The sequence below is a fragment of the Lactuca serriola genome, chromosome 9 (assembly GCF_051521515.1).
Source record: "Lactuca serriola cultivar US96UC23 chromosome 9, Lser_US96UC23_V15, whole genome shotgun sequence".
Taxonomy (NCBI): domain Eukaryota; kingdom Viridiplantae; phylum Streptophyta; class Magnoliopsida; order Asterales; family Asteraceae; genus Lactuca; species Lactuca serriola.
Genome location: NC_136416.1, coordinates 66879283 through 66907086, shown reverse-complemented (window position 1 = coordinate 66907086; position 27804 = coordinate 66879283). Strand labels below are relative to the sequence as shown.

The 27804-nt window shown below is 32.5% G+C and overlaps 3 protein-coding genes and 1 pseudogene across 6 annotated transcripts; 1 reads left to right on the top strand and 3 right to left on the bottom strand.

The window, feature by feature from the left end:
- Window positions 1-6845: 6845 nt before the first annotated feature.
- LOC145073321 (ethylene-responsive transcription factor 2-like) lies at window positions 6846-8040 on the bottom strand. Its single transcript, XM_079019869.1, has one exon. It carries the CDS (start codon window positions 7937-7939, stop codon window positions 7244-7246), a length of 696 nt encoding a protein of 231 aa, XP_078875995.1. The 5' UTR covers window positions 7940-8040; the 3' UTR covers window positions 6846-7243.
- A 6271-nt stretch (window positions 8041-14311) lies between these two features.
- LOC145073119 (ras-related protein RABD2a-like) lies at window positions 14312-16309 on the bottom strand. The gene is made up of 8 exons (XM_079019682.1): window positions 16094-16309; window positions 15593-15665; window positions 15460-15507; window positions 15330-15377; window positions 15188-15259; window positions 14923-15078; window positions 14729-14832; window positions 14312-14639 (listed from the first exon to the last, which is right to left on the bottom strand). The coding sequence occupies exons 1-8, from the start codon at window positions 16105-16107 to the stop codon at window positions 14543-14545; spliced, it is 612 nt and encodes a 203-aa protein (XP_078875808.1). The 5' UTR covers window positions 16108-16309; the 3' UTR covers window positions 14312-14542.
- A 1216-nt stretch (window positions 16310-17525) lies between these two features.
- LOC145073613 (large ribosomal subunit protein uL6m pseudogene) lies at window positions 17526-18298 on the top strand (annotated as a pseudogene). The gene is made up of 2 exons (XR_013691458.1): window positions 17526-17683; window positions 17855-18298. The product of XR_013691458.1 is annotated as a large ribosomal subunit protein uL6m pseudogene (transcript).
- A 3741-nt stretch (window positions 18299-22039) lies between these two features.
- LOC145072994 (RNA polymerase sigma factor sigA-like) lies at window positions 22040-25706 on the bottom strand. 3 transcript variants are annotated; one of them, XM_079019527.1, is made up of 10 exons: window positions 25638-25706; window positions 23969-24768; window positions 23645-23843; window positions 23448-23540; window positions 23244-23372; window positions 23109-23162; window positions 22959-23009; window positions 22766-22828; window positions 22523-22635; window positions 22040-22343 (listed from the first exon to the last, which is right to left on the bottom strand). In XM_079019527.1, exons 2-10 carry the CDS (start codon window positions 24616-24618, stop codon window positions 22235-22237), a joined length of 1461 nt encoding a protein of 486 aa, XP_078875653.1. In that variant the 5' UTR covers window positions 24619-24768; window positions 25638-25706; the 3' UTR covers window positions 22040-22234. The 3 variants fall into 3 exon arrangements, with proteins under 3 accessions (XP_078875653.1, XP_078875651.1, XP_078875652.1); XM_079019525.1 differs by having other exon boundaries at window positions 25543-25692; XM_079019526.1 differs by having other exon boundaries at window positions 25620-25642.
- Window positions 25707-27804: the final 2098 nt, after the last annotated feature.

The window sequence follows — 27804 nt, the reverse complement described above, 5'->3', positions numbered from 1 at the left end:
CTAAAAACTCGAATTTTAGATCAGGTGATTTTTAGCCGACACAACCTGAACGAGAATTGAAGGTCTCGTCATTGGTAGTACAACGGTAAAAATTCTGACGAAAACGGATGTCGGATGAAGAAGTTATCAATTTTTAACGGATTTTCCTGTCCCGGTCTGTTAAAAATAATAATATAAAAATTAAAGTCAAAATTAGCCGACGAAGTCTAGACGAAAATTCTAGAGCGTAATTTTACCTACGCGTGCATATAAAGAACGTCAAAAATGGAGCCCGTATGCGAAAGTTATGGATTTTAGAAGATTTTGGCTCAAAAACCGAGAAATAAGTGGATAATATCGGAAATTTTCACATGGTCAGCACTCAGCCACATCGCCTCACATGCGAAGCTAACCCGTGTCCTCCCCCGTGTCCATCGCTGATTGTTCTGAAGCCGAGGTCCATTGGGCATACAACGCGCCTCGCGTCCTAGGTGCCGTCTAAGACAGCTCGTAAGACGCCTTCGCAGGCCTATCTAGCCCTCACATGATACGCGTGTCCGAACCTCGCACCTTCCGTGTGTCTCTCTCCTTCGTTGCCACCTGCCTTCGCTGACTCACCCTTCTCGGCCGACCCTCCTCCCTATAAATAGAAGGTTGCGAGCCTTCTTGGATTTTTTTAAGAAATTGCCATTTTTGGCCCCTTTTCCATATTTTGACTATTTCCATATCCCCCGAAGCCCCGGTATCGTTTTTAAAGACCGGAATACGTCCCGAAGTGCCTGTGAAGCCCACAAAGTTTATCTTTTCGGTTTTGAAGCCTTACCTTCGCAGTACCCGGTTTTCAATTAAGCTCCCGGTTTTCAACATAGAAAGTCATATTTAAAGCCGAAGTGCTGCCCAAATTACTATTTTGACCCCTGTTTAATTCAAGGTGAGGTTAATATATAGGAACAATTGTATGTTATGTTTTATATGTGCTATGTGCTTTTCAGTGTTATTATTCCGAGTTATTTTTCTCGTGTTATTTTATTCGCTATTTTTATAGCAAAAGTAATACCTTTGACCATGTGATCAGTGAAAGGACTTAGATTCACATTGGTACTGGTACGTAACCTCTGGCCATGTAGAGCATGTCTCCGTAAGAGAATGACTTCTATTCTATGGCATTGGCAAATGGTTAGACAGGGCTATAAGCCTGAAATCTACCTAGATGTTAATCAGAAATCTTATGTCTTCTGTGCCATTTGGGCCAAAGCTTTATTGATATATATCAAGTATGGAAATTGTTATGTCTCATTGATTGTATACCTTTGAAACAAGTCATTGATTGATATGGAAAGTTTAACACATGATTCACATATGCCTTCGTTGCTCCTTGTTTCTCCTTGCTTCTGCCATATATATATATATATATATATATATATATATATATATATATATATATATATATGGCATATGTAACGACCCAAAAACACCACCCAAAAATTTCGATTTTTATTATAACAAAAACCACGAGACTAAGTATCACATAATAAAACCATATACTGCGTGTTTCAAAAACCATAATAAAATACTATGAGAAAAATTGTGTCACAACTATATCCAAACATATCAAGAAAACTAAATGAACTCCCAGGACAAAACTGAAGCTGTGGTGTGTGCGATGCCATCATCCCGAGCTCTTCCCTTTGCTTGCGGAAGTACCTGAAACCAAAACTGAAACTGTAAGCACGAAGCTTAGTGAGCTCCCCCAAACTACCACATACCACACAATAACATATAAAGCACATACTGGGCCTTGCCCACTACATCGGACCGAAGTCCGGGCTAACTGGGGCCTTGCCCCCTACATCGGACCGAAGTCCGAAGCTGACTGGAACATCGGACCGAAGTCCGAAGCTGACTGGGACCTTTGTCCCCTACATCGAACCGAAGTCCGAAGCTGACTGGGACATCGGACCAAAGTCCGAAGCTGGCTGGGACCTACGTCCCCTACATCAGACCGAAGTCCGAAGCTGACTGGGACCTCTGTCCCCTACATCGGACCGAAGTCCGAAGCTGACTGAACATAGCATAAACATATCAACTAACATAAACACATAACCCTGTCTGAGTCACGAAGGCATCAAACATACTAACTACTACAACGAACCGAAGTCCGGAAACTACTGCTAGCTAAACGGGCCGGCATTGTGGCCTTAGACCCGTTCCTACTGGAAGGAAACTCACCTCGTGAACTGGCTGCTGCGTGTGTGTCTCTGGAAGCTAACTGCTGCTGCTCCGATATCTCCCCGGCTACAATTCCATAAACACACTCAATCAATGCTAAACACTGCACTGGGGTAAAATGACTCTTTTACCCTTGGTCAAAGTCAACTCTCTTGGTCAAAGTCAACCCACAGTTGACCTGACTCGCCGAGTTGGGCCACCAACTCGCCGAGTCTCTAGTCTCACTTCTCAACCCTACTCGTGGCTACTCGTCGAGTATGGCATCGACTCGACGAGTACCCTCTCGATCCAAGAACTTAGACAATCTACATCCGACTCGCCGAGTCATATGAACAACTCGACGAGTTGTTCTTGAGCTAAGAAGATTGCCTTGGACTCGCCGAGTTGTATGAACAACTCGTCGAGTCCCTCCATTATTGAGTCTGCCCTCCAACTCACTGAGTCCACTCTACTACTCACAGGCTTCCACTCGACATTACTCAAAAAGGGGAAAAAACGGGACTCGCGACTTGACTCGCCGAGTCGTTCTTCCGACTCGTCGAGTCATAGCCATGCAGCTACTCTAAACTCGATTCTGCTTGAATCCAGCGGCTGAAACTTGTAGGTCTGGGCTTCCTTAACTCGATTAGCACGTAAAGATTCTATCTTTACGTGCCCAAAAGCGACCAAGAAGATAATAAGGCTCAAAAAGCATAATAAAGGCTAGATCTAGGGTTCTTATGCAAGGCATCTCCAAAAAGGCAATACATCCGGGCTCTACAACTCCTAAATGAACAGATCTAAGGAGATCTCGACCCAAAAAGGCATCCATACAACTATAGGGCTTAGAAAATGCATCAAACTAGTCCTAGAAGAGTTCTAATGAAGATCTAAAGCATAAAACAGAAGGAATCCGAGAAATACCTCAATGAACTCTGATTTTGCCCTTGGATCTTTGCTCCACACCTCTTCTCTTTGCTCCTTTCTTCTTCTTCTTCTTCAAGCCTTCAAAATCCACACAAAAGCACTTAAAGCAAATAAGGGATGTATTAGGGTTTTCTCACAGCTCTCTGAGGGTGAAGGAGGCGGGTTTGGGGCATAAAGCATTGCTTAAATAGTGAGCAACCCGGGGATTTAGGGTTTCTTCCAGGCAGGCAGACTCGCCGAGTCCCGAATATGGACTCGCCGAGTCGCCGACTAACACGTGCTCGAAAACTCGACCCCACTCGACGAGTCAGGCCATAGACTCGCCGAGTCCCTCAATAAAACTTCTAAATAAATGCCACAGGAACAACATACCAGAGATGGGGCGTTACAGCATAACGTTATATTGTATCTATTATTGAACTCATTAACCGTCACCGCTTACCCTATCATTGTTTAACAATTGCATGTGATAAGTAACCATTATGATCATATACTGTTGAAAGATTTAGAATAGTTTGTAATAATACTTTTGTACTTCAGCCTATGTTTGTATAAATTACAATATACTGGGTAGTTATGTATTATATAACACTTTGTAATAGTCGGTTTGTATCCAATAGTTTGTAACCTCTTTATCAATGTAAAATATTGATTTTATGAATATGCAAGTAACATGTTTTGGAGTAATAATATTGTGAAGTATGAAAGTTTGGGTCTTTCAGAAATACGAAAGTTGGGGTCTTTCAAGTATCGTGTTGTTGTAGGAGCTTTAGAATATTTTTGTCTTACACGTATTAATGTTGCATTTACAGTCATCAAACTTTCAAAATTCATGCATAAACTGACTGACACTCATTGGGCTGCACTAAAGAGATTGCTATGCTACTTGCATGGGACGATGAACCATGGTTTGTTATTGTTAACGTTACCATGAACGGCCACGTTAAATGTAACGGAAAGCATAAACGAGATGTTATCTCGTCAGGACCTTGGCCAAGGCTCGACCTTGGCCCAAGTAGTCCAGCATCGGGGTAGCAGTTTGTTTCCATATTCGAGGGACGAATATCTCCCGTGATCTTCTCATTCACTCACGAACAATCAGGACGTGACATGAAGCTTAGGTGACGCCCAGACCTGACGTCACCAGGCAGTTAGCTAACGTGGGCTTGAACCTCCCAGTCAAAGGAGGCCATGTCTCACACCCATTGGACGAGTTCCCCACGATCTGTTAGTAACAGGTATAAAAGGATATCTTCTGCCTCAAGGAAGGGATCCATCTTCTCTCTCATGAATATTACCCTAAAATTACCTCTCTCAGCAAACTAACTTGATCGTCGGAGTGATGTCCCGGGAGAACACCCGGACGTCCTTTAATGATTCTTCTGTGTTGTGTTCTCACGAAAGCTTCCAGTACAGATCCATCATCTGAAATACAAACCCCTGTAGAGCATGTTACAACTCTTCACTACATCTTCATCCCTATATAGACGTTGATTGGGCAGGTGACATACTAACTTACAAAAGCACAACCGGTTATATTGTTTACCTTGGCTCAAATGCAATCTCTTGGTGCAGTCACCTCCACAACTATCGAAGTACAATGGCTAATGTCCTTATTTTCTGAGCTTGGCTATCAATCCCTTGTCACTCCAACTATTTATTGTGAGAATTTAAGTGCTACACACTACTTGGCAAACCCATTTTTTTCATTCGGAGTGAAACATCTAGCATTAGACTTTCATTTTGTTCGAGAAAAGGTTCAAGCCGGTTCGATACGGGTTACTCCCATTGCATGTGATGATCACCTTGTGAATGCCCTCACTAAACCCCTCCTTAAACATCGTTATGATACTCTTATGTCCAAGATTGGACTTCTTTGTTGGTCGTCCATCTTGCGGGTGAATATTAAACCCGATTCCCTTTCCCATCAATAATTTTGAATTTATTTGAATTATTGTATATAATCAATGTCAAATCCTAATTTGCTATAGTTTCCTTTTTCTTTTGTAGTTTCCTATTCTTGTGGCAGTCAATCTGTGTTTATATGTATTTCCCTTGTTAATGAGAAAACGTTTTTCCGAGTTCATAAGTATATATTATACCTCTTGCTCAAGTTGTCTAACAACCAAAATGGAACTCTCAGGCTGCCTAAAAGTTGTTTATATATTTGTCTGTGTCGTGTTTGTTGTCCTTATCTATTTTTCGGATAGATTAGTATACATACACATACTTCCATTATTTGGAACTCTTACGAAATGTAACATTCATTTTAATATTATGCGACTAAAACAAAAAATAAATAAAAACATTCCTTTAAGTCATTAGCAAATAGAATTTATTGTTAACCCAAATATATAAGAGAGATATTAATATGGAAAGTAAATTCATAGGATTCTTGAAAACCTGAGACAAAACCCTAATTTCTAACGATAATTTTTGCATATAACATACAATACTTGAGTTGTGTGTGCTTAACCCACTGATAAACAATGATGATACACCTGGAATAAATGATGATACACCTGGAATCAACGTAAGCAAGTAAGCAACAACTTGTAAAGAGAACGGCTTTTGTAAGGGTTTTTTTTGTTTATTTTTTTTATTATTATTATTTTTTGTTGTTGTTGTAAAGCAACATATGCATGACATAAAATGTATTTTTTTCTTAAAAGCTTAAAAGTGTAGGAAGTTTGGGTGAAGGTTCTAAAAGTAAGGGCAATGTTTGTGGAAATATTCTAAACTGCTAACCATCTGTTTTTTTTTTTCTTTTTTTAAAGTAAAAAAGAAGTGGCGATTTTATGTTTGGCTTTACCAAAGTTATTAAAATATCGATTTTAATCTTACGATCTTACGATTTTAAGATTGTATAAGTGAAACAATCCTAATCACATTACAATCCCCATCTCATCTCTGTAATTTTATTATATAGTCGGTCATCAAAGAATCGTCTATTCAACTTGAAATCGAACGTCATAAGTTGCAAGAAGTTTTCTAGAACATCATCATCTTATCAATTTCGTCTTGAGTTAGACAGGGCACAACCATAATAATCCGTTGTGATCTTATGTCTTATTTGTACATGATCAAAATGATCTTATTTCTTATTAAGATGATTTTTTCTTAATGTTTATTGTTTATAACAACAAAAGTTATGAGTAATACTTTTATATATATATATATATATATATATATATATATATATATATATATATATATATATATATAAACCGAGAGGAAAAACTAACTATAAGCTATCAAACAACAAAATTAAAACATTGTTGGATTCTGCAACCAGACATTCCAATTAAAACATGAATATATATATATATATATATATATATATATATATATATATATATATATATATATATATAAACCGAGAGGAAAAACTAACTATAAGCTATCAAACAACAAAATTAAAACATTGTTGGATTCTACAACCAGACATTCCAATTAAAACATGAATATATATATATATATATATATATATATATATATATATATATATATATATATATATATATAAACCGAGAGGAAAAACTAACTATAAGCTATCAAACAACAAAATTAAAACATTGTTGGATTCTGCAACCAGACACTCCAATTAAAACATGAATATACTGTATGGAGCATGTATGTATTTGAGGTTAAACATTGAGGCAAAATCAAGTGTAAATGGTTATGTAACAACCAAAATAATTGTTAGTTCGTCTACTCATATATCAAACTCATTCAAGAATATATATATTATTTTTTCTCAACATTCATATATAATCTATTACAAACACATCTCTACAAAATCTATCTTTTATATATTTTAATATGCACTTTTGTCATTATGATATTTGCCATTCTCTTTTTTGAAATATTTAATCCAAGAACTTGTAGATAACCAATTCCCATTGTAGCCATTGGTGCAAATCCCATAATGCTTCACACCTTTTCAAATAGCCAAGGAGAGGAATCATTTCACTTTCCCATTTGGAGGGCAATTTCGGCATTTCAAGTTTCCTAATTGCTACACTCTCCCACTCCGACTCCCGGGTCGGATCTTTTGTGGGTCCCTGGTCCAGTAGTTGCAATAAGAAATGTATTCATTCTTCAATGCCACGTGGCATTTAGTATTCAACTATTCATGTTTAAACTCATTTAATGATCGGCTTTGTACTTCTGGCTCTACTTTAGTATTTCTTCTTTTTGGTGAACCGCTCTCAGAAGCCGATGATAAAGATGTTGACGGCTCCGGCGACCTCCTTTTTGACGTCACTCTAACTGGCTCCGGCTCATTCAAGCCGATTCTGTGTGGGAAGTTTAACAAAGCCTTCGAGCCACGCATCCTATACGCCGCTCGATCATATGCAATCGCCGCTTCCTCCGCCGTTTCATAGGTCCCGAGCCAAACTCTCGCTCCATTTTTAGCAGGGTCTCTTATTTCCGCCGCAAACTTCCCCCACGGCCGTTGCCTAACCCCCCTGTAGTGCTTTCCCTTAGCCGGCGCAATCACCGTCGCCGTAGTTGCAGCAGTTTCCTCCACCGGCGCCGCCACTTCTGATGATTGGAGATGGTCTGTACTTGACGCCGGCGCCGTCTCTTCCATTGACTCGGCTTTTATCTCTTTAGCCGAGAAGTTAAACGGCGTCCACCCAGCTGTAACAGCGTCACGTAAGAAGCCGTATATCACCATATCCTCAGAGTCATCCACCTTCAACGGTAAATCACCCCAATTTTCCGTTAAACATGGCATGAGGCTGCTGAAACTGATGCTCCGGCAAAATACTGGTAGTTCGCCGGGATATGTCGCCGGAAATGCTTCTGTTTGCATCATTGTGAGTGATTTTGGGATTTTAATAAGAGGGTATTTTGATTTTTGATGGATTAAGATAAGTAGATGAGAGAAGACTTGAAAGAAGAACTTTTGAAGAAAGAGGATAACGAGGGGTTTATATAATGACGGGAGGTTACGAACTCGGGGGGTAATATGGTAACCTAAGAAATGATATAGTAAAAGTACAACAATGGTCCACTACAAATTCCAATATGAACATTCCATCAATTAAGTCATGTTCTTTTACACATATGGTCCACAAACACATATTTGTTATTCATTTTAGTCATTTGTCTATTTTGGTGAATTAGCAAACAAAAAAATAGAATTTTCCCATTTATCCTTCAAGAATAACATCTTCTATGGAAATTGGAATAATTATATTTGATGAGGTTGAATTATATTAAACCTCATCTTCAACTTGAGATGTGTATAATGACACAATGCTTAAAATTTTGGGATTTGATTTAGATCGATATAGGACAATTTTGTAAAGTTTTATTGCTAGAGGAGTGATTAAGTAATGTCTACGAGAACATATGAAAGATCGTAATTGTGATTGATTAATTTTTTTGCTAGGGGAGAGGTTAAGTAATATCTATGAGATTATGCAACAAATCCATGGAAAGCAAAGGATTTCATGTATTTACACTTAATGACTTAAATATTGGCCATGTTTATAACGATGTATGTTTGGTAAAAAAAATTACGCAAGTACGTACTCTCCTCATTTTCAATAAAAAGTTGATATTATAGTTCACGACGAGTGATTTATATCACAACATCTTTTTCGATTTTATTATGTTGGTTTCATATGAAGACTCTTGCTTTGTGATTTATGAACTTTCCAAAAAAAAAAATAAAACAAATCCAATCTTACATAAGAAATGTAACCATGTATGAGATTCTTTAAACCATATTTCCAAATATTTCATCACGATCTCAATTGTAATAAGCCATTTGTCGTGTAATAGTTTGACCATGCCCGATGAATATTCATTATTTTATGAAAAGTTACATTCAAAGTCTTTGTATTATTATCTATCTAAAATAGTTATTTCTATATACGTTTTAGGGTGTCATATAGAATGTTTGACAAAATTTTTGACAACTCAATTTCAATATTCGAATTCTAGTTTTATCATATTCTTTTCATTATAACTAATTACTAATGCATGTTTGATAACATCCTTAATTTGGGAAAAAAATCATTATTCCTTAATTACAAATACGACATGACTACTTGCACACGAACCTAGTAAGTTGTCATGCAACGCGAAACTTGTTTGGGTTTGGAAGGAATAGGAGCATTCATGGAACCAAGATGTTTCCTAGATTGTTTCAAGAATCGTGTAAAACACTTTCCGAATATGATATTTCAACCTTATGTTTGGGTATCACAAAATTATGAGGATAATCCTTCAAGAAACAATTTCAAATTAGGACACAAATAATAAATCACAAACAAGAGATTTATATGAATTGGAACTATTCTGATTACTAAAGATAACATATTAAAATCAATATTAAATGCTCATTATGCGCCTCCTAAAACTTGTCGAAGATAATCAAGATTTGAGCTCTCGTTGGTAACCTTATAAATTTTATTATACTAAAATCATTTGGTGGCATTAAAATCATCAGCAAAACTCATGTTGATTATTAGGAAAATACTCTAAAGGTAATTTTGGATGTTAAGAGTACATTGGTTACTATATTTGTTTCATTCTGCAGTTAATAATCAAGGTTATGTTTTTTTAGGACGGGATATATTTATAGAATAATCGTCGTTATGTTGTTGCTCAAAAAGACTTCCTATTTAATCATTATTCACACAACTATGTATCTACATTATTATTTAATTGTTCCCACGTTCTTGCATTAGTGGTAAGAAAGTAAAAATCTATATGTAGGAACGTGCATGGATGGCATTTATACATACACCATTACATTTAATTATTTATTTTCTAATATTTCACTTTGTTGTTTCTTAGGTAGTTTTAGAATAGCGAACTATCAATAAGAGAAAAAAGAAACCACCGAGAAACTAGCCAAAGTACAAGAATCCAAAGCAATATGTTGCAAAATATAAGGATTCATCAACTTTAACTTAAATGTCACTAGAGCTAAATAAACCGATGCATATAGCACTATTGGTGCATATGAGTTCGTGGATAAGGTTGAGAAGGATTTGAAGAGCCAAAAGTTTACTTTCAATGTTAAAATCTAGCAATAATCTAAAAGATTATAAATGCAATGACCAAAATAAAAACTGATTTTCATTTGTATAAAAACAAATTAAACAATAACATCTTAAAAAGTAAACAAAACTTGAAGGACAGATTTGTAATTAAAGATATTAATGTGGGCCACAGGAACCATCAATGAAGGTTCATATGGTTGGAAATTGCAAGTGGACAAGTTGAGACCAAGAAAAGAAAACAAATATATTATTTAGAAAATTAAATTAATCACGTGATGAATGTATAAACTACCGTATCTGATGACGTCATGTTCTAGATGACTTCTGTAAACTTCAAATTTCGTCCGTTTATTATTATACAATCGGCAATTTCAGCCCATTGATTTTTCGATTGGGTTATTTCATCTCAAAATAGCTTTGTTAAATAAATGTCGTTAAGTTGACAAGCGTTTTCGTCAACAAATTAGATAAAGTAAGAAAATTTTATTAGTCATAACAACTATGGGTGCATCCCAACAATACATAGGAACCCTAGAAATATTACACATTATAAGTTATAACTAGTTTCCAAATTGAGATATAGACATTATGATTATTAATTGATTATACATAAAAATCAGGAGCTGTGGATCAAGAAAAAAAAAAGATTTAGGGGTTTCATATATTAGTGGATACTCAACTCCATCAACATTTTAAAATGGTTTATAACTGATTTGTGGTAAATCCATCATTAAAACCATTTCAGACGGATTACCAACATATTAAATTTGATGGAAATTTGAAGGGGTATGTAGCTCGTTCATGATAAAAATAAATAAATAAATAACTTTGGTTAGTGACACACCATTTAAGATTAAAATAAATATGTAAAAAAAATACATAAAACAAATATCCAAAGTAACTACTACAGATAAGGTAATTTCAAAACACAAAGGTGTAAAACAAATTAGTAGATATGTAAAAAAAAACTAATTATGTAAAAATAAATTCATAAAAAGATATAAAGGAAATTATAAAAATATCATTTATAAAAACTAATTTTGTTGTCCAAATTTTTCTTAAAAAAATGGACCTATTTGTAAAACAAGTTCAAATCGAGCCAAAATGATTAAAAGAAAAAATTGGCGATTTTTTTTTTTTTTTTAAAAAAAATGGCCTAAATTTATAAACAAATTAAAAGTGGATCAAAACGATAAAAAGATAAAGTTATGTGACCAAATTTGTAAAATAAATTAAAAAAAAAATGTTGACCAAATTTGTAAAACAAATTAAATGTTTGCAAAATGAAAATGAAAAGAAAGAAAGTTGGGCCGTTCATGGGGGTAGGATAGCGGGTTAGCCCGGACCCAGACAGAACACAGAAAATAAAATATGCCATGAATGAATCATCCTCTTCATCATACACCACTGAATCTAGTAGGCTAGAATTTATTTATATTTAAAGTTGCGACTTATTAAATATAAACATTAGTTAAAGTTGTTAAAATTATTATTCATCATGTCACATCAAATGTTGGTAGTTGTAAGAATTGTTAATAACAAATTATATGAAATAGTATAATTAAATTGATTCTCAACAATTTAATTATATTATTAAAGAAGAATATAATACAAAAGAATCTAGCCGTGGGGTCTTCTAGCCAACGGATCAAGAAGAATATACATTAATACTCTTCCATGGTTTAAACAAATATAAAAATTTAGATTGCACCAAAAATGAAGAACTATAATAATATGGTGGATTTTCTACATTAACACACTATCGAACCCAAAACACACAAATTATTGTTGATTATGTTATACAACTCTAATCTTTTACCAAACTTGAGATAGATACACTTCAATATAAACATATTTATAACAAAAACAAGATAATCTAGTATAAAATTCCCAATAACCAAAAACTAGGGTTTCTATACGAAAACAAAATTAAAGTTAATAACTCGTTTATTGACCAAATGTTTTCCAAATAACTGTTATCAAACCTATCTAACATTATACTAACTAAACAACCCACTAATATCACTTATATCATCAAAATCACCAAGTCTAAAAATGTTTTCTGAAGTGAATTACTATGTGAAACCCCACAAGAATATGATTACTCCGGATTAGTTTTTTGTAGTGAAGTAGTTTGTGAAACCATTTTTTATAGAAGAGAAATTAAATATCCTTCTATAATTTCTTTCTACCATCCTCCTACCCATATCAAATGATGACATGTATCACGTTTAATTTTCTTTAATAGTGTTTTAATCTACTTGTTATCATTTAACATGTGTGGCAATATATTTAATATCTCAAGAATAATCAGCAAACTGTATGCCATAAAAACATCATATCTAATGACTGACGATAAGTAAAAGTGTTAGATTATGATTTATAACTAATATCATCCTTTAATCAAGAATATATGTAATATCTGTAAAAATTATGAATACATATCAAATGTATTAAGGCTTTTAAATACTATAAAGAAATGACATTTTGGGGCTAAAGAGTGTCTATCCATGTTTTCAATTGATTTATATAATACACAAAAGCACAAATGTTCAAAAGAAAAAGATTAATACATAGGCCGGAATTATTATATTTATTGGTTGAGAAATAAAAACGAAATGCATTTATTGTATTTTATTATTGAACTTAATTATGATGGGATGAAGGTACTAGTTTATAACCTGTGGGAACCATAGTTACAAAATTAATTAAATTTTCATAGTAAACTCAAAATTATTAATTAACTATTTTAAATGAATTACCAATTAAGATATATTTTAGTGATTCAAATAAATACGTTAAATTATATCACCTTATAATCTGCATTAATTTTATTTTTTATTTTTTATTCTAATGTTATGTTATCCTCCCTAATAAATGAAAAGAATTTTGCCAGATGTCACTTTCTCATTAACTTGGACACATGTCATTTTTTGGTAATTTTGAATAAATGTTTTTTTACATTTGTCATTTTCTCATTGTTTATCTTTTCTTAATTAACACATCATATTTACACCTCAATTAATAATTGCCTTAATTGAAAATAATAATTAAATTACAATATTACAACTCATATACTATTGAATATCTTTCCTTTTAAATTCAAATTTTAAATTTCAAATTTAAATAATTTTTTGTTTAAACCTTTACATTTAATTTTTTTGTTTTATCTAACCCGTATAACATACGGGTCTCACACCTAGTTAATTTAATGTAATTAGAATGAGAATTTAAAATTTGAAATGAAGAATCAATAGGTTGACAAGGGGCATGACATTAATTACAAGACCTAATAAGATGACACATAACTAAGGATGAGCATTAGGACTGCTGGAACCGGAACCAGACCCAGACCATGGTGGCTGAGATTTGCACGGGTCAACATAAATTGAGCCCTTGTGTTTGATAGGTTGTTTTGATGTAAGCCAAATCCCCAACTTATGTATTGTTCTGATCAAGGTTTTTGATGAATTAAATTAACAGCTGTAGTTTTTGATGAAGAGGGATCTAATAATCCAATTAGACTGATGCTGAATTGGGTTGATATCAATGGTTTATTTAATGTGGAAATTTTAAGTGAATTGATGTTATATGTCAAAGTTAAAGGAGAATATGAATTAACAACTCGTGTCCAGATGAAAACAAGTGAAAATTTAGTTGCCTATTGATTATGGCTTCAATGTGTGACGTTTGTCTTTATTAGAAAGAAAGTGAATGTAGATGAATTGAAAATTAGATGTTATTTTCAGCGTATTGAATCTAGAATGTATAAAAGTTACAAAATAGATCGTAAGGAAGTTATAAAAGTTACCACATGGAAATAAATTGTTGTAATTGGGAACTTGATTGCAATTTTATGCTAATGACCATTCATTCTTTTAATCCAATAGGTAACAAGCAATCATACATTCACATAAGGGGTTTTGGGACGGATTATACGATTAATTTGACATCAAGTTGGAGTTAATTAATTTTAATTGTTTATATAAAACGATTCTAATTATCTGATTGTTAAAATGTCAAATATTCAATGTTGAGCCCCCTACAACAATAGTGCATTCTTATGTGTTGCTAGAATAGTTCATATTTGAAATATGAGGTGAACAAACATAAGTGTTGATCACTTTCAAAACAGACCTAACATATTAATCCCGAAAGTCCAAATCACATATGCAAGAATTTTGTATATTATTTGAAAGATAGTTCCAAAAAAATACAAATTATGTCTAAATGCTTCCATGAATAAAGAATAGCAAATGAAAACTAGCAGCAATTTGTACAACCCATTTAATAAAAATCAGACTCTTGAAAAAACAAATAGCTTACATGAAAATGATGATATCAAAAGCAAAAAAGCAAAAAGCAAAAAACTTGAAAACCAAATTGGAATGTTTGATTTATTAACCTGAGCAGCAACCGCCCTTCTGCCCGACAGGCTGCCCCTTAAGCTGCACAGATGGTGGCCTCATGTTGTTTGACCCGGGCTGACTTGCCATCCTGTGTATTTGAAGGAATGGAATCAGTAATTACATTCCATCATTGTATTTTTCCAAGAATGTTAAAAATGAATTCCTTTTGTGGGGTACCTGTTTTTGATATCAGCAGACATGGCCATAAAAGCCTGTTCAACATTTGTAGCATCTTTAGCACTAGTTTCCATAAATGGAATACCAATTCCATCCGCAAATTCCTAAACAAAATAGAGGAGTATTATATTTTTACTTTCTTTTTAAAATACAAGACTACAAAAAAATAAAATAAAATAAAATAAAATATGTACCTTAGCAGTGTCGAAAGACACAGCTCTGCTTTCTACAAGATCACATTTGTTTCCAACAAGAAGTTTATTCACATTTTCACTTGCATAGCGATCAATTTCACTCAACCATTGCTTAACATTGTTGAAGCTTTCTAGATCAGTGACATCATAAACTATCTGCATAAAAGATCATCAATTTCTATTACTTATTACTTATTTCTTATCAAATTATGATTTTTTAATTCTTAAAGAGAGAGATAAGAATTTGAATTTTGAAAAAGCATACTATAATGCCATGTGCCCCACGGTAGTAGCTACTAGTAATTGTCCTGAACCTTTCTTGTCCAGCAGTATCCCACTGCATAAATATTCAACATTAGTTTCATACAAATATTATTTTATATATATTTGATTAAGAAAATCCTCACAATTTGAAGCTTAATGGTTTTTCCATCTTGTTCCACAGTACGTATTTTCTGCAGAGTGAATGAGAGATTATAATCTTCATCATGATAAACTCTGATCATGGATACAATACAAATAAGATTAGATTCTTACAAAGTCAACACCAATTGTGCTTATGTAGCTGTCGAGATATGAATCATCCTGTATCAAAGAGATCAAAGCAAGAAATAAGAAGCCATGGAATATCAAATCAAGCAATAGGTGGAATTAATGAATTATGTCTTACAGCAAATCTAAGCAAGAGGCATGATTTTCCAACTCCTGAATCTCCAATCAGCAAAAGCTTGAACAAGTAATCACTGGAATAGATATGGAAAGTGTTACATGCAATAAAAAGAGCATTTGTTTTTGGACGAATTGAATCGATTTCGAATAACTGTAATACAATTGTCAATTCATCACTAATCACAACCCTAATGTAATTGGATGTATAGCGTTACGTCCCTAAGCAATTCTCGCAAACGTATATACCGTTTTCAAACTTCAAATTCTAGCGATTAGAGAAGATCAACGGAGTTTTAGCACATAATGTTAAAATTGATGCGATTGATTCAGAGAAAAGGATGAAAAGCTTAAGCAATTACACGAAATGAGATCCGATTAAATTAAACCGAATCGACAACAATGGCAATAGAGATTAGTCATTGTTGATAATTAACAATAGAAGCAGATCTAACACGCGAATGGATTTAAATTCGATATGAGAAAACAGAGATCGGGGACTTACTACTCGTGATTCATGATAAAGAATTTGCAGTGATATATAAAGGGGCCGACTGATCCAACGGTGTCTGACGGCCGGAAAACTGGATCTTCACCGGAAAAGCAAGAGCAGAAGAGAATTATGGGACCTTGATTCGTTAATCAATGGAAGGCAATGAAGAGGGGAGGATGATATTAACAAACCGACAGATGGGAGAGAGGAAGAATGTAACAAACAAACATGGGAATTTACGAGGTGTCTCTGCTTTTAACCTTACTGCCACCATATCCTAACATTACGTTTGAAATTTTTATTGTTTTTATTCATGAAAAATAATAAAATATTAGTAAACTAATTTAATTAAAATAACTGATATTTTCGTAAATTATACATAAAAAATGTAGGACGTGTTTGACAAAACTAGCGGGTAGCGAATAGCTTTGAAGCGTTTTGTTTAAACTAAATGCTAGAAGCTTGTAATGTCAAACGAGACTTTCTGTTCAATATGAAACGTTTTGTCAAACGCTAGAAGCTAGAAGCTCTCAAACGCTTCGTGCCGAACACGCCTATAATAGGATGACACATAACAAAAGGATAATAAACTTATTCTTTTATTAGAATAATAAAAAGATTGTTATTTGTTAATTACAAAACAAATATTATTTAATAAAAGTTAACATGTCACAAATGACTAAGGACTAATTAAACATATAATTAATATTATTAACATTATATTTGAAAATAATTTATTAGCTAAAATGTACACATGAAAGTACGGGGAACAACGGTAGACATCACAAATACATTTTTGAAAATTATTTAACTTTTCAGAGGCCACGAAAATGATATTCTTTTCATCATTCTCATCTCACATAGCTAGTACATGTTGATTACATGTATGTTACAAGTGTTATTGCATATAAAACAAAAGATAATTGTAGAATGGTCGAAAGAAATAACCTAACTGGAAACATCACAAATTAGTTGTACTAAGAAACCATTGGACGGCGTTCTCATAGATACCCTCCCGCCTCCCCTTCTCGAACATCTACAAAGGTATTTCATCCACCCTTACGAGATTCGACTTGAGAAATATAGTTTAAGACAAGAAATATGAATTATTTTGAAAGAAATGTGTAATGATCTTTTATCCTTAAACTCTTATATTATTACAGTTTGAAATTTTTATGTAGTTTGGTAGTTATTAACCTAAAATAAGTTGCTAGTTATGATATATTTGGTGTTAGAAGAATATGTATTATTCACTTTACTAAACATGTTATATCTATGTTTCAATAAAATAAAAATGGATTGAACATTTGACATCCCATATTGGAAGCCAGTTCCTTACTGCTAATAATAAATGAAAATTTTAACAATAAACATGTAAACAAAAAATTAACATTTAACCAAAAAGTAACAACCACACTATCAAAACTTAAAACTACAAGGGGCAAAACTAAATTTTGGTAAAAGATGATTGAAGGGTTTCGGTTTTCTTTCACTTGGAACCCACAGTGACCACACCACATCACGATCGTTGATTGTTTTCCTCAGGTGACTGCTTCTCTTCTAACATCGACGACGACATTAGCTCTCTCCAGCGACCTTAAGGTATCTATCTTCTCCCTATTAGGGTTCTAATCGAGAAAATGATTCGGTTTATAATCGATAATATCATCAATTCTGGAATTGTTGTTTAACCTAATAGTCAAATTGAGTTGTTAATGCAACCAATCGAGTTTCTAAAGATAGTTGGAGTTATGGTTTAATCTTTATAAACAGTGATTGCTAAAATGGAAGCTCAATTCTTTCGGTTTTTGAAGATCGTGGGAGTTGGATTCAAAGCTAGAGCGGAATCAGAAGGTCGTTTATTGTTTCTGAAGCTGGGGTACAGCCACGAAGTTGAATTATCAGTGCCTCTTGCTGTTCGTGTATTTTGTTTCAAACCAAATATCGTTTGTTGCACCGGAATTGACAAACAAAGGGTGCACCAGTTTGCTGCCGCCGTTCGCAGCTGTAAGCCATCGGAGGTTTACAAAGGGAAAGGTATTATGTATGTTCATGAAGTTATAAAGAAAAAACAAGGGAATAAATCAAAATAACTTTACCTTTTAGCTTCTGTGTTCTTAGAATTGCATTGAATTGATTTGTATTTTCTGGAATCGTATGAATAACTTTTTGGACAAATGGTACCAGTTTTTATTTCAAGTTTATTGCTTTTTATAATTATGTTCGAGTTGGAACTCGAATGGTTTGATTTTTGCTTGAATAAGCTCATTTAGGATCTTTAAAAGGTTGTTTTATAGCTTGCTTGAATCAAAGATATGATTTAGAGTAATTACAGTTTTGGTCCCTATAGTTTACACCTTTTTGCATTTTTGGTCTTAGATTGAAATATTGGTCTCAAAGATCCTTCTTGGTTTTACCTACTTTCCATTTTTTATCAAAATTAGACAAAATTTATAGCCAATTATTTGTTAATATAAACTTGATTTCAAATATTTTAGTTGTTAAATTGTTCTCCTTTTCTTTTTCATTCCATAAATACTTATTTGTTTCTATGTCATTTTTAACATTTTACTTTTCAACTATCAATCAAACTTTTACCTTTTTCAGAGTAAATTACGAAAATGGTTCTTGTGTTTGTTACATAATTGCATTCTCAGTCCGATTTTTTTTTGTCACTATTTCAGCAATGTGGTTTTTTATAATTCATTATAATTAATTTCCATGTTTATAATTCATTATAATTACTTTTTATATCCATTGTTAATGTTAGAAAAATCCATTTAATAAGATGCTAACTTATCCTTAGGTGCTAAATATGTATTATCATTATTGTTAAAAATATAACTTCATCATTAATTACCAACTACAATACATTTTATCAAAACTATTATTAAAGAAGATAATGTCATCCTTACCCACTGTAGGCTTGAACACATCGTACTTGAGATGCTTCAAAGTAAGTTTCGTTCTTTAAGTGTGAGCTTTTCATATTCAATTCAATTTCCAAGAAGTTCCAAGACATATAGAGAGAATTTGGTGGCTAAAGATACATAGCACTTTAAACCACATCAGGATCATGGACTTATGCAGAGTCCTCAATTAAACCTTTAGCCAAATAGTCTGTCGAATTTTGTGGTGTTCTTATAAATTCAACCAATATCACACCATTAATGATTAGCTCCTTAGTCATGTTATATCTAACACTTGTGGTGTTCTTATAAATTCAACCGATATCACATCATTAATGATTAGCTCCTTAGTCATGTTATATCTAACACTTAAGTGTCTAGACTTGCCATGAATGTGACAACATTATCATAATGAATAAAGTTTTGTGCAATTGTTTTTGGCAATAACAAAATCTTTAGTATTAACTTTCTTTTTTCACCACACTTTATCGACAACGAATGGTGTATGAAACTGTAACGTCCCAACAATGATAATAAAATATTTGTATTTCAAACACCAAAAAATACAACCAAATTGTTCCAAATCAAAGATAGTATAAATATTTGTCAAACGCTAGAAGCTAGAATCCATCAAACGCTTCCAAACGCTCCGTGCCTGACACGCCCGCAACTTTAGTCATTTTTATTTTAGGAAAATACTTTTAAAAACTTAACATTTAATAAGTTACATTATAGGTTTATAATCAAATAAAAATTTTGATTATCTAAAATATATATTATTTTTAGTAATAAACTATTTGATTAATAACTTATAGCATAGGTCTTTAAATATTAAATTTGCAAATGTTTTCTCAACATAAAGATTCATTGAATATAGTTTATTTGTTTATGTCCAAATATGTATCGCATATTGTGGCAAAGATAATAAATAAAAAGAAATATGAATTCTAAAATATTAAAAGATAATGATAAAAATTTAGATGTTTCTTTTTACAAAAAATAAAAGTATATGTAGTCCCCAGACCATTGTTATAGAAAAAATATAGACCAAACTTCTGCAGTCTATAAAAAAAAATGTTTGGTTTTAAAGTTTGTATGTTGCTAAAACAAATATAAATTATAAATATAGAAAGGGATGGTTCTTTCATTGCAAGAAGTCAAACTAGAAAAGGATATCCCTATAATTACTTTGAGAAGAGAATTGTTGGTTTGTGGAAAATGGATATTCTTTCTTTTAGAAAGCATTTTTTGAAATTAACAATTCCATTTAGTTCGGTTTCGGAAAACTTTCCATCAAGGCCTAACATCAAAGTGCAGGTTGATATCTATGGTTGAGGCTGCAATACATTTTTACATGTGGGAAGGGCTTACTCTATTAGAAAAAATTGATTGTTTTTAAAGTTTGCATGTTGCTAAAACAAATACTCCTATACTCCTATAAATTATAAATATACAAAAAACACTTCAAAATTAAAATATCAATTAAAATATGAAACTTAAATAAAAAACTTAGGTTTTTTTAGAAAAGAGATGACTTACTTATTTATGTAATTAATAAAACAAACAAATAAAATGCATGAGTGTTTTGAATCAACACCGAAAGGAACATTGCATTTGGATGGGAAGCTGCCACCAACACAAACAAAAGTCGTCGTTATAAATGTTCGTGCAAGAGTTTCTATTTCGGATGACGTTTGCAAAATTTGGAAAACATTGGATCATGTCTTTTTGTCTTCTAAAAAACAGACAGTTTGTAAAAGAAATATATATTCGTCCGCAGACAAGAGGCTTTAGGTTTATTAATACATTTATTAATCAATAACTTTATTAGTTTCTGATAAACAATAATAAAAAAAACACCATTTTCATGCATTCACTTATTGTCAACAATTAATAGACTGTGCTCAAAAAACGAGGCAAGGACTTGGTTACGTTATTATAAAAGTTATCTATTAGTAAGATCGTGGTGCGGTTTACAAAAATAAAAAATATCTACAAAAAATATTGGTAGAAAAAAAAATTGTCCATTTGAACTGAAAGTCAAGTATTATTCGGTAGAAATCGTTGGTTCTTAAAAGCGATATGTGAAATGAATAATCATGAGTATGCCTTGCATTTAGGACACCCATATCTAAAACGTTTTTCTGAAAATGAAACCCGATTAATAGCAGACTTGATAAGAAAAAAGTATGAAACCACGAGATGTTGTGTTCTTTTGCTAAAAAAAATAAATAAATCACTTTTTTTGTTGGCATATTTCATAAACCAGTTGTTTCTTAGTCTTTGGCATGCGTATTACATGGTTGTATTTAGCATTGCGAGTTTTTATCAAGTTATTCAAGTTAGAAGTGCACTACTGGAGCTTGATGGAGTTCAAGTTTGACTTTCACCCAATTTCTGTTCATTTTTTGTTTTAAAATATTATGTTTGATTGTAAAATCATGTGATTTACTTTCTTTCCAAAATTCACCTGATTTGATTTGATTTGGGAAGTGATTCATATACAAAAAAAAAAAATTATACATAACAATTTATGTTTTATAGAATTATACAATTCAACATTTTAAGACACAAATTGTTGTTTATGTAAAAAAAATATTATGTACGAATCAGCTCCCGATTAGATTACTAGTTAATTTCAATAAAATTGTTTATATTTTAATTTTCAGAAATTTGCAATACCTGCAAAATTTAGTTATTCCTATATAAATGGTTGAACGTGAACGAGATTAATAATCATTTTCCTTTTGCAAAATACTTCGACGCTTTTATTTAAGTTGTTATCCATCATAACATGTTATCTTTGTTCACATATTCTTGGAACATCTTGATAGCCTTCGCCTCATATTTATTGCCATTAGTGTTAATTTAAGTACATTTGGTTATCCAAGATGAATCATCACAAAAACAAGTTGTATTGTGTTTGACATGCATTGAACTGATGATGTCAATAGGATAAAAGTTGTAATTTTTTGTCCCACCCAAAAATGTTTCCTCATCACCCTAAAATAGCCCTAGAAACCACATTCATTGTAACAAACATAAGATGTACATCGAAACAAACTCGCAATAATATATATATTCTCTTGGAACAAAATGATACATGCAACTTTTTGTTGCATTATGTGTATGAAGATTATTCTATATAGTGTACTCAACTCTTAGTGTAGTATATATACTTTACTATGTTTAACTAGGGAATTGAATACACAAACTTTACTAGTACAAAAAAACATACCGAAAATTAATGTTTCACCAACATTTCCTCAAGTCCATTCTTTCTTGCACCATGTTTTAGTTTCTCTAATGCAACAAGTCCAATTTGCCTAACACGTTCCCTCGATAACCCTATTCTGAAAATTCATATTAAATAGAAGTTTATAATCAAAGAAGAGATCAGTTGTTTAAAATAAAATTTAACTTTTGGTAATCAGGTGAATTGATTATAAACTTATAACATAGGCTCTTAAACTTGACTTTAAAAGTACATTTCCTAAAATAGAAATTTAATGAGAGTGCTATAAGTTTATACCTTTTACCAATATCCTCCCAATAAAGGCATTCATTGTCAAGACCATAGTAAAGACGAATGATATCTCTCTCGCGTTCCCCTAGAGTCATGTTTATGAGCTTGTTTACTTCATACTGCAAAATCAACAGACTTTTTAGGGCTATTTTCAATGTTTGAGTCTCTGTCTTATATCTTGTTCCACCTTTTTGTGTGTGATAAAAAGTATCTAATTTGAATATTACATTTTTATGTTGAAGTAAATACCTTGAGAGCTGCTTCATCTACTCCATGCCATGGGTCGTTTTCCATGCAATTATCTGCAATGTCCTGCAGGAGTTACAAAAAAAAAAAAAAAAAAAAAAAAAAAAAAAAAAAAAAAAGGTTAAGAATAAAGAAGGTGACTTGGCAGTTGAGAGAATTTTAATATAAAATAAGTAGCTAATACTTGACTACTTACACTATCCAGTGTTTGTCCAGGATTATCAAGTGAGAATACTTTAGTGATTGCCTACATCAAGTAATAATATTTATATTTGTATTAAGAACCTGGAAAAAAGAAAAAGAAAAATAAATATGGAAATACCAAGTTAGCAAAAATCTTTAGTACCTGAGTTGCGTTTATAACTTTTTTTCTGGATATGTTCAGACTTTCTGTAATTCTCTGTGGTAAAGAAAGAAAGCAAGCAAGCATAAGAAAAAAATAAAAATAAAAAGAAATAAATAACTTGTTATGTTAACTTACATCAATTGATGGAGTTATTCCTTGTTCCTCTAGTTTGGCTTTGGCATTCCGGATTGCACTTTGTCTTTCATGCAAATGAGTAGGTAATCTTAGGATTTTAGAATTCTCAATCAGAGCTCTTGAAACACCCTGTCATAAAAAAAGGACGTAAATACCCTCCTTGATGGTGAATTTAAAAATAAATAAAAATCTTCCATAATTCACCTGTCGTATCCACCAATAAACGTAGGTAGAAATCTTGAAACCTCTTGATGAATCATACTTTTTTATCCCTTGAAGTAGTCCAATTAGACCTCCCTACATGACAACAAGTTAGTTAATGGTTAAAAAAAAAAGAGAATTCTTCAGCTATAAGTAATGGCAATTTATTATATTTAAAAAGTAATAATTTCTTAAGGCACCTGAATAAGATCAGCCATTTGAGCTCCCATGTTATCATATCTTTTTGCAATAGACATCACTAAACGAACATTGCTCATTGCAAGCTTCTCTCTTGCCAAAGTGCTTTCAATTTGTTTTTTTCTTAAGTCCATTCTTGAAATCCTCATGGAACTTGCAAGTTGCCCTTCTGAAGGTTCATATCCCAATTTTTCCTTCAGTCTGAAAAATAAGCTCAATATCAGTAATTTTACATTAACGTTTTTTTGATGATATTGATAAAAAAAATATGTAACAGATAAAGTTCAAATAAAAGTATGTTGCTATTATATGCAAATTTTAGTTACCTTGATTTCTGCTCTTCCAAGCGTAAACCGATTTTGATTTTCTTTGATAGAATGATCACCTCTGATTGAGTGAGAAGTCCTTCACTTCTTACCCCTTTAACATGACCTTTAAACTGATTTTGAAGGAGCTCTGAACCAATTTCAGAGCAACTATTTGGTGTTTTCTTCCTTGCTTCTATTCTACGCTTTCGTGCAGATATCTGTGAGCTAATGATGTGTATTTTTTTGCTGTTTTTTTCTGTGGGAGTATCTGTAGTTGTATTTGTATTCTTCTCGGTTGGAAGTTTCCACTGCTTTTCCAGGAAAGATTGTAAAAGTAGTAAAGCTTCAACAGGAAGTTCTTGTTCAGAGCTTTTGTCTTCCAAGTGGTGAAATCTTTGAACCCATTGGTCTGTAGAGATTGAAGGATCAGAAGAAGTAGCTACATGTTGTTTTAAAGCTCTTATGGAATGGGAATCTGTATCTCGTTTGGATGTAAGACTATGGCTGTAGTTGGATTGTTTCTTTGCAGTGATTGTGTTCTTTGTAGTGACAAATGTGAAGCTAATATCACCATTGCAGGAGAATTTTTCAGTTGTATCTGAGTAAAAATAGGATGAACCCAAGAGGCTATTTGTTGCCCTTAGTCCAATTGCAGTTGTAGACATCATTTGTGTAGCTTGATTCAACTTGTATGAAATTGTGTCATTTACTCTCAGAACATTGTTTTACAGAAACCATGATATGCTTCCTCTTGAGCATAAAGTACATGATTGTTGAACAGGTCTTCACGATTACTGGTAATTACTTGCTTAAAGTTTCTGAACAGAAGAAAAGAGAAGATTATAATAAAAAGAGAAAATGTATAACAACCATCAAAGTAATCATTAAATTTACAAAAAAAAAGGGGTTGCGATGCTACAATACAATCAGGTCACTCAAATCCCAAGATCTGGAACAGAGATTGGAACTGTGCGAGCCCCAATCTGTTGCTCCAACGCAAATACATAATAACCTATCAGCTTATCTAAATGTATGTTCATGATGTTAATCATCCCCAATTTGTTTCGCAACACAAATGCGCAAGATCGTATCAGCTTAGTTTAACGTTTGTTCCACAACTTTGAATTTATAATTGAGTTTAGTTATAAAGTACATCCAATTCAAATGTTATGCCAATGATTCATTCTCCAATCTGAATCGATCATGTACAATCCTAATCGCAGGTCAAACCATAGACATTCAACAAATCGCCGATAACATACATGTAATAACGTTCAGTCAATAACAGCACGAATCACTTAATTTAACTAATCTATCGGTAATGAACAATGTATTAGAAAGAACACTATAACACAACCGATTTCATAATAGAACCACCATCCCTGATTCCTTGTGTTAACTGTTCAATTGATGCAAATTGCAAAACACAAGCCTCGTCACAATATCAAAAATCTCAGCAGATGCATTGTAACTAAAATCTCAAAAAAGATAGATCACAAATGGAGTAATCAATCACAAAACTACATCAAACGATACAAATTGTTACATGAAGGATAACATAAAAACGAAAACGAAGTCGTCTTCGACATTACCTTCGGTACCAAGCTCATTCAATGGTGGAGAGAGAGAGAGAGAGAGAGAGAGAGAGAGAGAGAGAAGTGATGATAACCAGGATGAACGAGTGAACCTGAATGCAGAGGAGGTGCAACTGTATCAACTTCTGCCTTCGTTTTCCTCTAGAAAACAACATTTCTTGTTTCTTTCTCCCTTTTTTTTTTCAATTTTAATAATTTTATCATAAAAAATTTATGCGTTAAATGCAGCAAGTGATTGGATAAAGCGTATTTTTATTTATTTATTTATTTATTTATTATAATAAATTTCTTTTATATTTAAACGTTCATTATATTATAACAGTATCTTTTAAATACAAAACTATTTTTATTATTATAATCAGATATAAATTCTAAAATTTAATATCCTGATTAGATTTTTGTTATATATTTTCTCCTAACAAATAAAAAATAAGTAAAAATACAAAGTTTTAGTTAAAAACGAAATGAATCATTACAATTAGCTAACTTTAAAATAAATATAATCAGTATATATTATATTCAACTGGGTGATGTATCCAAGGTGGAGGAGATTGGGTTTGGACAACCAATTATGACTTGTGAGTGTTGTGTTGAGTATGGCAATAAAATTGTGTAATTTAGTTCAGCTGCATACCTATACACAGGTGACATGTAACAAATTGACTTAAAGGGAATTAATTATGGGGTAATTACTAATCTAGCCAAATTAAGGGGTAATTAGTAATTTTTAGCCAAAAATTAGTAAATGGCCAAAAATAACCCACGAAACCGTAGGTTTCGAGATTCGCCTACTGTTTCGACATTTCGTCTATTGTTTCGCGTTTTCTATAAAAAAAATCATTTTTGCCATACAAAACCGTATGTATTATAAAACCTATGGTTTCCCAAACCGTAGTCTACAGTTTTTGGGAAAAAGCTATGTTTTTTTTAATCTACTATTTTGGCGGTTTTATCTACTGTTTTATCCAAAAAACTACGGTTTTTTTTAATCTACTATTTTGGAGGTTTTATCTACTGTTTTGTCCAAAAAACTACTGTTTTGTCCAAAAAACTACTGTTTTGTCCAAAAACCTACGGTTTTATATTTTTTTTCGATTTTTTTTTCAAAAAAAATTTAACCACATATATAAAACATACTCCTAATCACAAAGACGGTAAAATTTTGATGAAAAATAGAAAAACCTGATTGTTTTTCGGGTGCTCAATTGAGAGAAAAAAGTAGTCACACCAAAGAAAACAATAGGCAAATTGACCTAATCTGAAAAAAATTTCATTATATACTTTGGGCTAATGGGCCACGAAAAAGTAAACGGACCCTTGAAACAGTAGCCCATTTGCACAAAACAATAATTTTCGGCCTAAAATAGTAGTCAACGGCCTTGACCGTAGTCAACCATAAATTGACTACGGTTTTGTGGGCTATTTTTGATTAAGTGGTGTTTTTTTTACTATTTTTTGATAGGTAATTAACAAAAAGGCTAGATTAATATTTTTCCCATTAATTATTAGTGGTTTGATTAATATATGTATAATATGTATAAAGTGTATATAAAAGGGTGTTTGGATAAGTAAAATAGAAGGAACTTATAGCTTATTAGTTTATTGTTTATTCTTACCGTTATAAGCTAAGTTTAAGTGTTTGGATAAAAAAAACATTAAAAATCAGTTTATTGGCGGTGGGGATAAACTAAATAAGTTAATTTTAATAAGCATTTTCCCCTTGCTTATAGCTTATTTCTTATTTCTAATCAAAACACTTTGCAAAAACTGTTTTTTCTCACCACTAATAAACTAATAAACTAATAAACAATAAGCTAATAAGCTATAGGGCGTGTTTGGCACGGAGCTTTTGGAAACGTTTGGGAGCTTCTAGCTTTTGGTTTTTGATAAAATGCTCTAATTTTAAAAAAAATTGTTTGGCAGTACGAGCGTTTAGCTTTTAGTTTTAACAAAACGCTCCGGTTTTAAAAGCTACTTCATGTAGCGTTTAACAAAACGCTCCTGAGCTTTTGAAATCAATTTCCATAATTACCCTTAAAAATATATTTATATATTTATTTATTTTTAATCAGTTGTCATTTTATGTAATTTTATATATTTCAAAAGCTTCCAGCTACTTTTGTCAAACATTCATGTAACAAATAAAAGCTACAGCTTCCCGCTACCAGCTATCTGCTACATACTATCAACTACCCACTACCAGTTACCGCTACCCGCTTCCAGCTAGCTAACAACTACTTTTGCCAAACACGCCCATAA